At 41.2% G+C, this 17,756-nt stretch overlaps 1 protein-coding gene across 1 annotated transcript in view; it reads left to right on the forward strand.

Moving 5' to 3' along the window:
* USH2A (usherin) overlaps positions 1 to 17,756 on the forward strand; it is a 399,365-nt gene that overhangs the window by 376,879 nt on the left and 4,730 nt on the right. The window contains exons 64-69 of the mRNA XM_085300119.1: positions 6,874 to 7,083; positions 9,383 to 9,621; positions 10,323 to 10,540; positions 12,365 to 12,541; positions 13,782 to 13,865; positions 15,589 to 15,833. Of these exons, the coding sequence (XP_085156245.1) occupies positions 6,874 to 7,083; positions 9,383 to 9,621; positions 10,323 to 10,540; positions 12,365 to 12,541; positions 13,782 to 13,865; positions 15,589 to 15,833 (1,173 nt within the window). The remainder of the gene's footprint in view (positions 1 to 6,873; positions 7,084 to 9,382; positions 9,622 to 10,322; positions 10,541 to 12,364; positions 12,542 to 13,781; positions 13,866 to 15,588; positions 15,834 to 17,756) is intronic.

The raw sequence follows: 17,756 nt of genomic DNA on the forward strand, positions 1-17,756 counted from the left end.
CTTCTCACAGCCCAATTCCTACAGCCAAGTGAAGAATCTAGGAAATAATCTGAGAAATACCAAGGGCAGTAGGTTTGGGTCCTCCCTCTCAAACTCTCAATGAGAAGACAAATCATATTTCTGACACTAGAGAGATCATGATAACAAAAATGGGTGCAAAGCTGTGAAGATTATGACAGGAACAACTACAGGGAGTACAGAATATTTCAGTCCTCTTGGTCACTTTCAGAGATGACAAGAACGACACTTGGTTTGCCAGTCTGTCTGCCAAATTGTTGGCTGAGCTTCAGTTTGTATTGCTTAGTTACTGCCAAAGAGCTAAGTGACTTCTGTAGCTTAAAATGGGGTGGTTTTCTGACTGGCCAGTGATGGATAGTCATCCATTTGAAATATCCCTCATCTTTTGGCTTCTTTTTGTCATTTTAATTCACCATTTCTTCCCATCTCCCTGACAGAAAGACGCACTACAAAGTGGTGACATGAAATAAAATGCAATTCTTTCTTTCACTCCCTTCTTGTCATCCCCTCTCCACTTACTTTCTTTGCAAGAGTGGATTTTTCTTACAGGGGTCTTTGTGCTGCAAGTTTCCAATAAACAGCTGCTCATGCTCTATCAGCATTAGGCTACCAATCTCAGGCTCAGCTTCTGATGAATAAAGCAGATATAACTTTATTGTTTTGCTGATGTAATGGAGATCCTATGGTATTGTAAATACTCTTTAAAAAAGGAAGTAAATGCTTCCTTTGCCCTGTTGAAGGGGACACGATAGGGGGAAGAACTGTTTGAAGCTATGCAATTTCYTTTTTCGAGCCCTATTCAAGGGATCATTTTTCTGTTGGCAACACCATCCTAAATTCAAGTGCATAAGCAATGTTTTGATGAATCAAACCTTGTGTTTTGTTCATTAAACTAAATAGTGATATTAGACTGTATTTATTAGCTTCCAAGATTACTAGTGAGACTGCTACACCACCACTCTTTCTTGGTATATTGTGACTCTGACATACTCAAAACCATGACAAGCTACCCTTTAAAACGGCATTAATATGAGTAGCGGGGGGAAATATACTCCAGAGCTGTAGATGACTTGATATGATTTCCTTGATTGTATCTTTTTATTTATGAGGCATAATTTATGACTGCTGAAAAGCAAACTAAAATGAGTGATGACTAACTACAGCCAAAGTAATAAATCAGTAGCGGAGAAAGAAGTGGTGATTTTGATCGAATCTATTGAATTAGCTGTTGCCCTTAGCCATTACAGGTATTGGAAAGACCTTTTAATATCTGCTTATCTCTCTCRTGGGAATATGGTAACTATCTCATTATATACCCATAGGAAACAAATTATTTAATTTTCTACCTTTTAAAGTTAAATCTGCTTATATCTCTCATTAATTACTAGTGTTTTACTATGTTGTATGAAATGAACTTCCTTTAGAATTTGGTAATTTTGTTTTAGCCCCAAAGTGTTTGYCTGTTGTCTTTCTCCTCCCTCTCCCCAAAAAGTGTTTAATGCTTTTGTTATTAGCAGYTGAATAGTGAAGATGAATAACAATCTTAAGAGGCTCAAATTATCATAGTGCTAGGAGCCTGGACTTAAAAATCTATCCCATTATATATTTATGGCCTCTCTAAGAATGCTAACTGAATGCTGAAAAGGGAAAAGTATAGATTCATGGATGAGTGATTAGAAAGCACACATTTGTTTACTACCTCTTGTACCCCGATCATGAGCAGACAGAATCACAGAATAGTTGAGGTTGGAGGGGACCTCTGGAGATCATGTAGTCCAACCCCTCTGTTCAAGCAGGGTCACCTAGAGCATGTTAGATGGGATCTTGTCCAGGCAGGTTTTGAATATCTCCAGAGAAGGAGACTCCACAACCTCCCTGRGCAACCTGTTCCAGTGCTCCGTTACTCTCACAGTAAAGAAATTCTTCCTTATATTCAGGTGGAACGTGATACTTTGTTCTTGTTCTTGCAAAAACAACTAAATGTTGGATGCTGTGTTTCTGAAAGTTGCTGACATTACATCTTGGGACTYAGCTGCACAGCCTTGAATGGAAGTCATACTCTTAAAACATCTTTCTTTCTTGCAAAAGAGTTACCCAGAGAAAACTCTRTACTTACTTAAGTGTAAGGTTAGAAAATGAACAAAACTGGGTCAGGAAACGCAAAGCAAAACCTCAAGTAGTGCTGTGTCTTTGGGACCTCTAGGAAACAAGTGGAGAAAGAAGGAATGGCATGAACTGCTCTGTGCTGCAGTTCCTCTGTCCTGGAATGTGTGGAGTAGTGCTGGTAAGGAATTATCTGTGACAAAACCAGCAGCCCCAGGCATGTGGAGTCCTTGCAATTCCTAAGGTCAGGGACCTACGTTGTGCCTGACTCTTCTACGTAGGAATAAGGAGTTAAATGCACTGGCTAGCATCTGGATTCTGTCTGAAACAGAAGATCCCAGCCATCGTTGACTTTGAAAGTCAGCAGGAGCTCAGGRCTGCTACCTTCAGATAGGCAAGCTACCACCAGACAATCCACTCTTCTGGCTACTACTTTTTTGCCACTCTTCAGTGTAAGTGAATGAGAATGAGATTTCTTCAGTAATGGAGAGTTTCTCATTCTCCRTAGTCTGTTAGATGCCTTCAGCTCCTCTCTGCATGAATAGAGAGGATTTCCTCTCGGGAACTTTCCTGTTGGTCACTGTGCTTAAAACTGTGATACCTGTCACATTGTTTGAGCCAGGCGTGAGATGCCTGAGATGTGGGTTTGTGAGCTGGCAGGCCMTTTGTGCACCCAGAATATCTGCTGCCAAACCACTGCTCAGTTAGTTGTAATTATGCTTCTTCACATAATTGGATTTATGTGATCAAAGGATTGCTATTTTGGTTTTTTGGAGGGAAGGGAGTTATGTTTTTGTTTTGTTTTTTGGCCAGCTTCTGTTTTCTTCCTCAATTCTGGACTGTCTTTGTCCATTCAAGTGGATTTCTTTGAGTACTTTATTTTGGCAGCTTTTTCCATTGTTCATTACACTGATGCCACAGTGCTCGCCTGGYTTATGATTGCTTTAATTCTAGTGCTTTTCTTGAGATGCATGATTGGAGAAGCTGTGGAACCAAATATTCAGCTGTTTCCCTCAGTTCTGTTTATTCTCTCTCTTCTGTCTGACTTTTTTGCCTTTAATGAGAGGAGTCATTGCTCAGTATTGCCATGAAACTGATCCTAAGTATCCAGGAAAACCTCTGACTGGTATAGGTCAGAGTTTTAACAAGTCAGGCTCACTGTGTTAAGGCTGCGGCAGTTTTCTTAGCACTTTTCTTGCTGCTCCTCATAGTGTTTGTACCTTTTTGGCTGTACTGATGACCTTGGATGGTGTCATATGATCATTTTGAGTGAGGGCAAATCACTGGTCTCTTTCAGGAGAAGAGGTCTGTGATGGCTCGTTTATGATGGAGAAAAGAAGCTAGCTTACCTKTAACTGGAATAACTGGAATTCTGTAGTTCTCTGAATATATGATCTCTAGAGAGGTTTCCCCTCTTTCTCTGCACTCAGCRCTTCAAAGTGCTGTCTGGGCCAGGGGCCAGCAAAAAGATAAAACATTTTAAATAGTGACTCCTGTAGATGATTTTGGAGCCCTCTCCTGGTTTTGRGGGAACAATGCTGCCATTAACAGCTCTACGTCTTTTGGCAGGGTACTGAGCCATGCACCATGATGTCAGACTTAATGCTTTTGGAGGCAGTATATTCAGAAAGTCAACTTAAAAGAACCTCCTTCTGTTGGCTTTCTGCTGTGTGCGCTATGTCATTTGCTAAGTCTCTGCTTACCTGAGGTGTGATTGCTTCCTCTTTGCCCAGTACATCTGTTCTACTCTGAGATAACCTTTAAAGTCTTATGTTAGAGACAACAGGTAGTGCTGCTGCCCATTAAATCCTTTATATTTCTATATGAATGCAGTTAATATTTTTTGTGCTGAGTAAATCAGCTTTTAGAATGAATTTATGTAAACTCAAAAAACTTGATGGAAGCCCAAACTATGGCATTTTAGTTTAACCATGTTAACCAGGCAACAGGTTTCAATTACCTCTGATTATATGGTGAATTTTGAGACTGAACTTCCAATTTTAACAGGTATTCCTGTTAAAATTGTGGCTGCTGTTTTCTTACTGTCTTATTTCTTTATGCACTGAAGTGGCTAAACAGTAGCATTTTCATCTACAATGAGTTCTGTGCACTTACTGCTCAGAGTCTACAAATACTGATCAGGATTTATCTGGATGGCCATTCTCAAAGGGAAATATTTTTATACCTATCCATCCTTTTACAGATAGTTAAGCAGAAGCAGAGAGTGCTATGGGAATCAAGCTTAGGCGAATGTAAATCCAGAATTTAGATCCTCAAAACTCCCGCTCAGCTATCACAATTGTCTGATGTTGAATCTGATGTTACTCTGCCCAGTCAGTCTTGAATTCATTATGCTCATGCCAGGTGAAACAGCCCCAAAGGAAGCACCAAGAACCCCAAGAGTGGAGCTGGGTCGACTGCTTGGGCACTTCCCCTCTGGAGGGTGGCAGGCTTGAAACCCCTCCAGTGGAGCATGTGATTGAACCTAAGTACCTGCCTCTTGGAAGAGTTCATTAAAACCTAGTTGCAATATGAAAGGGGATGAGCATCCCCTTTCCCCTTGTTCTAAGATAGTGCTTCAAAAGAAAGAGGCCATTATTCTGAAATGGGCTTGTTTTCTGAAAGACAAGACTTAGGCACCTATAAATGATCCTTATAGGAAAGGGATCGGTGGAGGATGGTGTCCCTCTGCAGCCTTTATCTGCATGACAGAAATGAATAAAATGGCAAGGTGCATCCCTCTCTCATCAGAATTTCCTGGAGGTCTTATTCTGAGGCCTAGTACYCCTGTGATTACATGGGAGTACACAGGAAACCTCTGTGCCTAACTTGTGGCCTTCAATTTTGCTGTGGGGAGCTTGCTGGGCGGTTGGACATCTGACACTGTTACAGTCTGCGCTCATTAAGGCCACAGCCTGGAATAGAGCTGGAGTGTTTGAACKAAGGTCGGTGTTGAGTCAATGTGAGTGGTCTGTTCAGAGCTATCCTTTCTGTATGTGGCCTATTCTTTCCATACAGATATATGCCCCTAGAAATGAACTACTGTAGGCAAATCTCTGTAGTAGCAAGGATTTAACTGAGAYGGAGGGTTTGATCTATTGCAGTAAAGTGAACAGAGTTTGAGTTTATGAGAAGTTCACAGCAGAGGTATATTACTGATTTAACTGAAAATGAAAGTACTTTGGCTGAGTATTTTATTGTCGAGTATCATCTGTAGGGTGATACTTCCACGGTGTTTCACTAGACAGTGGAATGAAGCAGTAACTTTGGTTTTATAATTGGCAGAACCACCATCWTCAAAGCCTTTGTGGTGCTTTTTGGCTTTCTTCCTTCCCCAGGCTCCTTGTGAAGTGTCCTATGGTCTTGGAACTTAGTACTGCAAGCCGAAAAGACTCCAGGGTCAGTTATAAAGACCTCTTATTTATAACTTCCTTCCTTTCTTTCTTTTTCTTTTTCTTTCTTTCTTTCTTTCTTTTCTTTTTTTTTTAAGCACAATCTCACTGTCCGCTTGTCCAAGTCTTCTGCCCCGAGCAGATCACACAAGAACATGTTTTAGTGTAGTTAGAACTGCTCGACATGAAAGCTTACTAAGGAATACTTACACTAAAAATCACTCAGACAGTCCTCTTGTATTGCCATTTAGATCTATCATTCTGATTGATCACTGTGTGGTTGGCTAATATTGAGCCTAATTTAACCCTATACGCTCACACATCCATCTATTCTGTCTATTGTACCTGACATTCTACAAATTACTTACTCATGCAAATGATGACCTAAGGCAACCTTTTATGATATTCGTGTTTAATTATACAAATGGTTTTTGATAAATAAGATTATACATCCTTCCATATGTTTATTCACTCCTTGATGAAAGCAAAATTTAATTTTCATGCAGATTTGTTGGAGACTGTGTTTAATAAGTGCTGAGTTTTATGTAGTCTGCAGATCACTCCGGTTTTGGGAAGCTGACAAAATCAGTAGGCATAGTTCAAAGAGACATGTAGTTTTTAATCAGACCTAATTCAAGCTGCTAAATTYTGAAATCTTGGAACTGAAACTGTTGCCTTTGTGCTTATACAATAAAGCAGATGTGAAAATAAATGAGAGGTGCTAGTTTAACTGTATTTTTCAATGTATTTTATTTATATTACAGGTTTTTAAAATGTTGCCAGATGATTAATACATTCATATATTTTTAGAGGGATGCTYCTTTAAAACTTTCCATATTTAAAAAGCAACCAGAGTTTGCCTTGTATGATTCATTCAGGGTGAACCTATCTAAATATCACATGGGGCCAGGCGGAATTGATTGAGACTGCTTGTGTACATGAAGGAAGTGTGTAGAAGGGAGTCAGTGGCAGAACTGGAAGTCAGTATTTTTGTTCAGATATCTTTGAATTCCTACCTTTATCTACATCATACCATTTAGAGAGGACTCCTTGAGAAGCTACARTGTTTTCAGAGCTTGGGGATCAGGTGTGAAAAAGAGACATCAACAGGTGCACTGCCTGAGACTTGAAATATACTTATTTTCCCTAAATGTAATGGTGGGAAATACTCCATTCTTCTATTAGAAAGTCACTCGCTCAATATAGGTGTTGGATAGCTGGCAAGGAATGTTTTGCATAGATGTCATTGTGCAGTGTCTTTCTCAATATTACTACAGGTGCACTAGCATTCCCGTCTAATTACGGATATTTTGTAGGATCAAGTCCTTCACTGACAGTTTCTCTATTTTTTGTGCCGAAGGTGTGGTCAGTAAACTCTGCAGGCCGGACGCCGAGTGGCTGGTCACGCTGCCGGACTGGTCCTGCCCCTCCTGAAGGCCTGGGACCCCCGCTGTTTGACACCGTGGCATCCACGGTAGCTGTGGTGAACATCAGCCCTCCTCTTAAGCCAAACGGGATAGTCAGTATCTACAGGCTTTTTTCTAATGATACCAGGGGCACTCCTGTGGTGGTGAGTACTAGCTAAACTATTTTTTTGTATTTCCATTTGAACTTCTATTTTTATATATAGCTTTTTTATAGCTTTGACAGTTTTGTTCTTACTAGGTGCTACTGTTGGTTACAGATGTTCTTCCTCTCTTGCATCTTTTTTTTTTTTTTTTCCTGCTCTGCAATGCTCTCTTCTGGGCAAAGCAGGACCAACACTCTCACTCAGGTAAATGTTACACTTCTCAAGAATTAACCTCACCATTCAAACCTCTCTCACTTAGTAATATGCTCTGACAATGCGATGAAAATCTCAAATATTGTTCAAGGATGCCTAACCATCCAAATTAAATACTTCCAGACAGCTTCCGCCAGTCCAAGTGGTTCAGGTGGAAACTGTAGCCAGTAAGAAATCAGTCATATGCTTTGGAGAGCATACAGTTTTGAGTTCAGAAGAGAATCCTGTACATGAATTGCCCTTAAAAATCTCACTTGTTATTAGGAAGCCCTTAGGAATAATGCAAGCAGCAAGATGACTGTTTCTGTTCTTGATGTCTCAGCCTAGACTGTCTCAAAAGATATTCTTAATGGTGACTTTTAGAGGAGGCTGTTAGCTGTTCAGACAAATCTTAGCAAACCACTTCCTTAAGTGACTGATCTCTATTTTTGTGTCTGTGTACATGTCCAATGGGAAATTCCAGGTGTATCTGTGGAGTCAGTGTCTTCTCTAGCTTGGGAACTAGCTGCATTGGAGAGGTCCATAGGAGAGATTCTGAAGGGTTCTGTGTCATCCTGAAAGGTTTCCTCACTTTTTAGGTATGTCTGGCCTGTGGGCCTAGGAGGCTTCCCATTCACTAGCATGGGAGCTTGGGAGCCCAGAAAGAATGGCTTTACCTATGGGCACGATAGCAAATTGCTGTTTTTTTTTTTTTTTTTTTTCCCCGCAGGAAGGTTAAACTGATATGAAGAGACTTTAGCAATGCTAGGGATGCTTTTGCAGGGCTCAGGTGCAGCTTGAGTTTTGCCTTGGGATAGAACCCATCAGATGTTCAGAAATGACAAAAACCAACTAAACTAGGAAATCTGCAGCGCTTCATTAGATTTATAGAATGGGGAAATGTGGGTAAAGTCTAGGGGTGTAGAAGGTGCCTGGAGCTGTATCACCTAATCAATGCAAAATGCTTGAATACCTTTTGTCTGTTTACCTTTTAGGAGTCGATAAATGTTTTACCTGGTATGAGGATTTTTTTCCCTTGTCCCATGTTAATTTGCTTGGAAGTGCTAGGGATGTCTTCCCAAGTCATCAGTGCTGTCCATGAATTTAAACTGCTTACTGATTGCACATTACGCATTTATTTCTCTCAGTGTCATTGACTGCATCTGTATCAGATTCAGTCAGCTCATCTCACTGGTACCTGTATGGCTTTCCATTTTCATCCCCTCATACCTGCCATACTGCTATCTTGTCTCTGGCACTGACATCATACAGTACCAAGTGCTTTCGTTTGTTTGACTCATTCCTTCCTATCTTCTGCTGCACTCTGCTGAATCAGGTGCTGCCAGTGGGAGCAGATGTTGTGTTGATGGTGTTTTCTGCATATTTTGATTACTTTGCCTTTAGAAGCTATACCCACAAATGACTATGGCAGAGAGGTGAAGGAGCAGTTCCTGCAAGCAGTTTCAGAACAAGAGCACAGTTTTCATTGTCGGAACCGGGAAGCCTCCCTCACTGAGAGTAGTAGAGTTGCCTACAGTCTCATCAAACACCACAGCAGTTTGAATGCAGAGCAGCATTGTGTTGGCCCTCAGCTCAAAGCCACACTACTGAAAAGTTATGTTCTCCTATCATGTAAACTGACACATCAGACATTCCCATCACTGTTGCCAATGCTGTCTCATGTATCCAAGCCAAGGAAGTCTGAGAGATATGCATGTGTATTTGCTACACTGACTTACCATGGAGCCTTTTCCACATTCTTGTCTTTTTTTCCAGTACCACTTAGTCCAAAGCTTCTCCTTAAAGATTTTCAATGTCTGTTTCTGAGAATGACCCTTGCAACCTGATGTACAGTGGTTACAGCTCAACTCAAGAGGTTTGTGAGGCCACTGATCGCGTGGGCTTCTCTTTGAATGGTACCATTTTTAACTTTGTAATGGGAAGAAAATAAATATAGACTTCCCAGTGTGCAGCAGCTGCATTAATGTCAGACTTAGGGGACATGCAGAACCTCGTGTCCTTCTTCTGGAGTTAATTGACCTCATTAACTTTTGCTTAATAGTTATGTCGCTTGAAGCTGTGTAAAGTTCCCTCTTAAATTTTATAGCTATCAGAAGGGACTGCCACCCAGCAGACAATACATGGGCTAAGACCTTTTACCACATACACCATTGGTGTGGAGGCCTGCACCTGTTTCAACTGTTGCAGCAAAGGACCTGTTGCCCAAGTCACCACGCAGCCAGCTCCACCCTCTGAGCAGCCCCCTCCGCAGATTCGCACCGTGACCTCTAGGAACGCCTCTTTCCAGTGGAGTGCCCCACAGTCACCCAATGGCATTGTCACCAGGTAGGACCTGCAGCCCGACTGAGCCTTCCTGAATCAGCATGGGGTGGTGGCAGAGCAATTTTCCTGAATATGAGCTGGAATCGTATGGCCGAGAGCTCTGGTCAGTTGTGACTGCTGTGCTCCTCCTTCCCAGTGTGAGTGACGATATCCCATGTGGCCTAAATTCCATCCAGGAGATGTTCACTCACAGCAGTTGCTTTTCTCGTCAACAGGCTACGGGGGAGATGGATGGCAGAGAGAAGGGACTCTTTCATTATGCCCCAAATTGTCAGTCCCCCAAAGCCAGGTATGGGGAGGCAGTGATGAGGTGGCAGTTCTGGAGGTCTCTGGCTGCATCAGCCGCTGCCGAGTGGAACRAATTGCCTGACAATTGTGTTTGCACAGCCAAAAGGTTGTGAGAACAACTGGCAGCAAAGGGACAGCTGCACCTTGTATTTACTAAGGCAAGTCAGCTATCTGATTTGCAGAATTGAGCAGCAAGGTAGCAGGCAATCTCATTGTGGCTATGAATGACAATCATGGTTGTCTGTAGTTATCCTACAGCTGGGGCCAAATTCTCCAGGAGAAAATCTGGCATCAGGCCCATTCTATTCTGTAGTAGTCAGATATACAGCAGCTGGGATGAAAGGATCTTCAACTGGTTGGCCGGCTGTTATATAATTAAGCCTCTCGATTAATCAAAATATAAACCACCTTCTCAGCTATGAGCTCCACGTGTATATGGCTTGCCCCCTGAACCTACAGCCGGCAGTAAAGACCTGCAGTCCTGGCCCAACTGAAGTGAAGTATACAGGAAAAGGACAGAGCGCCAACGTGTCCAACCTTGAGCCTTACACAACCTACAACCTGAGAGTCGTGTCTTACAATTCTGTTGGCAGCAGCGCCTCGGAGTGGATTGGTTTCACTACTGAAAAGGAGCGTGAGTATGAGAAATGATTCACAGATCAGAAATTCTTGTTTCTGTTGTGGGAGGCTGAACAGAGCCAAAGAAATTTGCCCTTCTGTGAAAGCTGGTGTTCCTAGAAATCTGCTCTTACGTGTCTCCAGTTACTGTGCCTCTGCTGCCAATTCACTGGAATTCTGTGGCTTGACTGCTCATTTCTTTAAGTAGATTTCTTTGCTCATCATTAGAATTCACATCCTCTGTCTTCTGTGAAGAGGAAAAGTTTTATTTTATTGAGAATGGGCAGTGAAGTTATAGAACATAAAATATTGAAACAATATCAGAAGACTGATGTGCAGTAATAAAAATGTTGCCATAAACAATCCCTGGGAAAAGTGGACATCTTAAAAGAGACCTAGTGATTCTTTTCAGGAATAATCTTACTGTCCTACTTCAAGCCAGACTTCTGCCAGGGCCCATAGGAGTTTTATTTGAATTTAGTCTGAATATGGTGTGACATTCAAATAAGAATTTGTTACTATCAGACAGCCATAGACAGTACTTTATGGTCATGTGSTGATCTGCATGGAAATTAAACATGCAGGACTTGTGCCTACAGTCAGAATAGATTTTACCATCAAAACTGAATTTGAAGTAGTTTAACATCAGCTTTTATTGAAAAGATCTATGGTGCTAGAGTCATTCTATAACAGATGAGATGGGCATTTCATCTCAGCCTGCCAAATCAGGACAAAGAGGATGCTAACTTTTTATCATATACCTTGAATGTCAGGATTTCAGAATCACCTTTCTAGAAAACCCTTCAGCAGCAATTGCTAATTCTATGTGGTAGTTATTAAAATGCATCTGCTACATTGAGGGCATCCTCAGCTGAAAATTTGGGGTGGAACAGCCCCAGATTTTCTTTAAAGTGATCCTTGAAAAAAAGGCCTCATCTCTAAAGCTGTATTTTRTTAAACTGCACACTTTTGAGGTAGAACTTTATAATGAACTCTTAAATGGAGAAATTCAGGTATCCAGAATGAAAGGGTTTGAAAGCCAGTTTCTAATCCCTGCCCACTGGATCTGCAGCCCTTCTTCTAGTCTTATTTTTCTTGCCTCGCTGAGCTACTCCCAACCTGTTCTCCTGAGTCAGTCTGAAAGTCTTCTTCCTCTTGCCTGGAAGACTTGATTTGGTGAAATTGGGCAATTAGTAGCAAAGTGCAGCTGGACAAGCTACTTTCTTATGACCAAAGCAGCATACAGTGGGCACAAGGTTTAATGACAAAGGCACAAGAAAGCACTACCTTAAGTCTTTTGTTAGCAGGCTGTTGAGCCCAGCTGATGAACTCAGCTTCCCCAAAGTGAGTTTTGTGTTTCTTTTCTCGCTGCCTGCTGTCTGTTTTTGCTTTTCTGAAAACCAATGTTTTCATGTATTTGCCTGCATTAACGTATAATCTTGGGCAATATCTTGGGGCTTGCAAAAGCATTCTTTCCAGTTCAGTTTCCACAGCCAGGTATGCTGTTAGGTACAACCTGAACGCATACCACCCCCTGTGTCTCCTGTTGCCCATATTAAGCTGGAGTTTAGCTTATACAGTTTTCATGTTTATTCCACATGTTGAATGACAGAGGAAGGGAGGTGTAYGTTTTGATTTTAAAGATATTATGAGACATTTCTGATTTCTCGATGTAGAGGCTGGCATGCTGGGGCAGCTTTCTCTTTTCTCCTTGCATCTCCTTGCATCACACGTGTGTGTGAGAGAGAGCTTGTATCATTTTTTTAGTCTCTGTCCCTATGCTATTTTACTTAAGAGTCATGCCTGTTGCCTAGAAATGAGCTTTTTCCTTTTTGTGCAGCACCTTGGTACAAGGCTCCTTTTTCAGTTGTCAGCAATTTATCTACCATCCACATAGACTGGAGTCGAACTTTTGTACTGAATGGACGCCTGAAGGAGTACGCATTAACTGAGAGTGGACAGCGCATCTACAGTGGCTTTGACACTGAGCTATATTTACCACGGACATCTGACAAAAGTCAGTTTCAATATCCTATATCTTACTCTCTGTGAAATACTATTTGGCTTAATTAGTATATTTGTGTGCTAAATTTAAGCAACATCCGTAGTTACCCCAAGCTAAGAGCACAGGAGTGTACTAAAGATGACTGTCACTTGCTAACTGAGTGCAACCCCTCTGTTTAAAAATATCAGAGAATATCAGAACTGCTGTCATGTGCATCTGGGCTGTAGAATAGGGGAAGAGGTTGGAGAAGTGAAATCCAGATTCTACCAACCCGATAACAAAGAGCTTGGTTAAGAGACGCTGTGAGGTTCATTTTGTGGACTTCACTACTGCTCTTCCTTCAAGTGGAGAAATGAATGGAAATCTAGGAAACAGCTCTAGCTACCTATGACTGCCCTCTGAATCTTTGCCCRAATCACTGAGTTGCATCTAAGCAGATGCTTGAAGTGAAACACTTAAGAGCTAAGTTTCCCTTAAGCGTTTTGCCTGACTGAGGGATAAYGCTTTGGTTCATTGTGAGACTTTTCCCAAATCCTGGACTTTAGCTGCAGTTCCACCTTTCAGGCTTGAAAAAACGTGGAAGTCATGAGCCTCAGAGAAGACTGGAGTCTGATTTTTTTTTTTTAATATTTTTTTTTAAGCCAAATCAAGTCGGCAGCTTGTGGAATCAGCTGTGTTTTGAATGGCAGTTTTTGTTTCAAAAATTTGTGGCCTTTAAAACACAAGCAGATTCTGACAATAGGAGAAAAAAAACAAGAAAAGATATTTTCTGTTTTTTAAATGCTTTTTTTGTGATATTTAAACGATTCTTCTTTTTTATTTCCTGATTACTGCAATGGTGCTAATACAATTTTTTTTTTAACTCAAATGTTCTTAGCAAGTTTGAATCAGCCATGAACAGAGTATGAGGGAGTTGGGGCACAATGATGAATAAATTTACTTAATGAAAGTTACTAATTGCATGTCATTGGAAGAGGGAAGCATGGGTGATAAAATAGCAATATGATTTGTAGCAACATCATAGTGGGGTCTACTTATGATCTGCCATAGTTTTATAGTTTAGAAGTTTAATACTCTGGTATAAAGAATTATGAGGCTCTAATGTGGGGCTTATCTGGGTTATGGGCTATGCCGATATATACCTTGGCTTTTCTCAGATTTGGCTATCTCCTCTGGTGGATCATGGTGAAAAGTAGCACCTAAGGAATTTTATTTTCTCCTGTTGATACATTTTTCCAACCTTTTTGCTCAGCCTTTTTCTTTCAAGTGACATGTACCACTGATGAAGGAACTGCCATGACACCGGTCATCAAATACAGCACTGGAGATGGACTTGGTAAATACATGAAGAAATTATCTAGCACCTACTGACTTTATGTGCTTGTGGTAGGTATTTGATACATAGTGYATGCCAGACAGAACGGAATCTCATCAGTAGATCTTTAATGCCTTAAGTATAAGGTAAGCAGGTAATGTGCCTTTTTTTTGCCCTGGATGAATTTCGGTTTCTTTACATCATGATTAGCTTCAGGTCCTTTCTCTGGCCTTGCAATGGTTTCTTTTAATTTTACACAGTCAATTATTTTGCTCCCAAAYGTAGTGCTTTTTTCCTAGTGAATAGTATCAGTTCTTTTTCTAATGTTTAGCTCCAGATTAAGATTATATTGAATTCTAATGCYGTCCTCCCACATTTCTTCTTAGTTTGACAATGAAAATATACATCTGTTCTCTCTCTCACCTCAACAAGTCCTTCCATCTAAAGAAAGAAGAAAAGTACCAGCTACTTGTGTATGATTCTTCAGCCACTTATGGTTAGCAGTTACATGTGGGACATGTTTCCCTAACCAGTTTATGAGAATGTCACCTGAGATGGTGTCACAAGTCACAGTGGAAAGACCAATTTTATAATACCTACTGTTCTCCTGTTGTCCAGGCCCTTTGCATGTTTCATGCATCCAAAGTAGTTTGATGTAATTAAATCCAAGTCAGCTGTTGTCTATTGTCTTGTAGGTACCAACCACAAAGAAGTTTGTTTCCCATCTCCTTAGTTTTCTGGGAACCAAAGTTGAGCTGGAACCAYATCCTGTCCTCCTGCATCTCTCTGACATTGTTTTTATTCATTTATTTTTTGGTTGAGTTGCCTCTTGTTCAGCATCTTAAAACAAATGGGCTTTGGCTTTGCAATTACTCTTTGCACAGGAGTTCCATCGTATCCCTTTTCTTGATCTCATTCCATCCTCCTGCAGAATTTCAGACAAGGCTGCAGTGGAGATGTTGTGAAGTGTTCCCACTTGCTCTACATCTGTCACCTTCCACAGTCAATTCCTTTGTTCTTTTGATTGCTGGTTGTACCCAGAGTCTATTGCTTACTGGATCAGCAGCACAGGCAGCTTGCAGTGGTGGCTTGCAAGTGAAGATGATGAGAATTTTTTAGCAAAGAACCTGGATGCACATGTTGGGTTGCAAATAACCAGGAAACWCTGTCACTGAAATTTCTGATGCTTATGTCATATGTGAGTAAAGCCAAGTGGCTGATTTTTCTAATAAGCTGGGGAAGAAGTTTTGTATTAATTTATTACTACTMATTTCTCTTCGGTCTTTCTCTTACTCTCCTTTTGACTACACAGGCCTGCCACCACATAGTATTGACACTGTGCTGGAGAGAGAGAATATGTCCTCTGTCTGTAGCTCTCTGAAAGTATTGTAGTCATTCTCACTCCTGAAGGTTACTCGGAGAAGCCTTTTTTCCTTAATTTATTTTTTTTAATTCCATCTCCACTGCCTCCTTTCTCAGGAGCTGCTGATGCAGTGGTGATTTCCAGCCTGAGTAGCATTGCCAGAACTTTAAGCAGGGTCTCTTGAGGGTATTAAGCTTTTTATTATAGCCTGCTAGCATATTGAACCATTATGCCACCTTGAACATAAGTGCAAATAAGCACATGACGACAAACTGACTTAAATTTCTGCATAATTTATCAGAGAGAAAAGGGATAGCATATTGTTAAATGACTTTCTCAAATAACTCTCCGTTTCTCCCTACTCTCTCTTGATATTTATAGGTCTGATCTTGACAACACCTGGAGAGAAGGACAAAGTGGAGGCCAAAAGTGCAAAATTCTACAATGAGCTGTGGTTTGCAGTGTTGATGGTAGTTCTAGGTTTGATCCTCTTGGCTCTTCTTCTCTCCTTAATTCTTCAAAGGAAAGTCCACAAGCAACCCTATGCACGAGACAGACCTCCTTTAGTTCCACTCCAGAAAAGAACATCACCCATGAGTGTGTATTCATCTGGTGAAACCCATACGGTATGTTGGGCAAAACGCGATGTTGTGCACTCACTTTGTTGTTCTTCTATCTGGACGTTTTTACCTCCATCATTTTGTTGCACTCTTGGTTAGTAAAGGATGTTGTCCAGAGTTGGAATGGAGCTCTCTGGTCTACCTATGAAGGCGTGAGGTATCCTCACAGAGAGCCCAGCTACAGGYATTTAGTCCAGAAAGATCCCTGCAGCACCTGGTCTGCAGGATCTGAAKTGCTTCTGATGCACTATGACAAAAGTTGGATCTGTAGTAACAGATGGATCCAAAGCCACTGCTGCCCACTTGATGTTAGCTGTTGTCTATAATAGAGCTGCAGAGAAAAGGCTTGTGTAAGCTGTGGCATCTGAAAGGTAGATTTTCAAAGACACATGCTCAGAGAAAATAGGTAATAAGGTTCTTCTGTGAAGKATGTTTTTTTGTGTGGACCCAGCTATCTGTTGTGAATGGCTAACCAGGATCCATTTTGACAGTCTTTTTCATGAAATGTTCCTGCAAAACCAGGACTTAGGAACAGAGCCTTCTGTCTAGTATCCACACACCACGCAGCTGGAATACTCTAGGACAAGCTCTTTACCAGTAAGATTTGGTGACGAGCAAGTCCAACTAGGGAAAAGCTGGGAACCTTAACAAAATGTGCCTGGGTGTATGCATGCACACAAAGCCACATTTAAGTGGAGAAGGACTGTTGGTGAGTGATAAAAGGGAAAGCTTAGTGTCATTTTTATTATAAAATAATTATAAAATTCTGTTTTTTTAAAAAAAAAAGAAAAAAGAAAAAAACATGAAGAATATGCTCCATCATGCTCAAAAATATAGTAGTACTATGCTACCCTTTGATGAAAAGCAAGGCAAAAGGAATATGGTAATTGTTACGAGACTGAGACCTGGAAGAGCAGTGCCCTCCCCGTTCATGCTTCTTCACAGACGTAGGCCAGAAAATCACTCCTGTTGTGACTTCTCAGCTTCTTTTCCCTGTAAGTGCCATCAAGCAGGGTAGTGACTCCTGCATCCTTCACGCGTTCTGTTACTTCTTGTCTCAGTGCCAAGAAGCTGCATCTGTGCCCCAGCCAAGCAGCTCTTGGAAACAATGGCACTCGCAGTGTGTCCCYTCTCCTGGCAAAGCCTAAGAGAGTAAGAAACTTTCTTTTTGGTCTCATGGTTTTGATTCATTTTCTTCTACAGTCTGTCATACTGTGTTGTTCCTCTTGACTTTAAAATGTCTTTGCTGTTGGCATGCCTGCACAATTGCTTTTCAAATTCCTGCCCTTTTTTTATTATTCTTTTTTTATAAAAGCTCGTGGAGTTAATGGAAATGAAGATTCTACAGTGCATCAATTGGACTAATCTGAAAGCTAGGATAGCACTACTATGAAGTGGCAAAAAGTGTTTTACAATTGCTAGTGAGGTCATGCAGCAAGCAATGCTGGCTGCCCACACAGTATTTGATGACCAGTTAAAAGTTCAATAGCACCTCATCTCTGCCAGTTCCCCTACTCCCTCACATCCTGCTACAATGCCCCTCCCTTCACTGAGCTGCGGCTAATTCACAGCCTCTGTAAGGAACAGAAAGCCCACTGCATTGCGCCTTACTCTGCCCTGATGCCTTTCCTCCCTCTCTTTAATCTCAGTTTGAGACTGTTGCTGACACATCCGATTCATCAAGCAGTGTCACTCTCAAAAGTTACACAATGCATTTGGAGGTAGGGTTGTTAGCTTGGAGATTTGCAAGACGTGTGATGTGCCAGCCAAACCAAAGAATATGCATGAACGCATCTTACATGGCATGTGTTTTTTCCTGATGGGTGAATGCCTCCTGCCTGTTCATGTTAACTGAGAAAAAGCAAGTCTGCTAGCATGCTCAGGCTGTGCAAGTCTACAGTATCATTCTGGTAGTCAAAACCTTTGGAC

This window comes from Rhea americana, unplaced genomic scaffold, assembly GCF_003343005.1.
Source record: "Rhea americana isolate MKP2758 unplaced genomic scaffold, rheAme1 scaffold_160, whole genome shotgun sequence".
Taxonomy (NCBI): Eukaryota; Metazoa; Chordata; class Aves; order Rheiformes; family Rheidae; genus Rhea; species Rhea americana.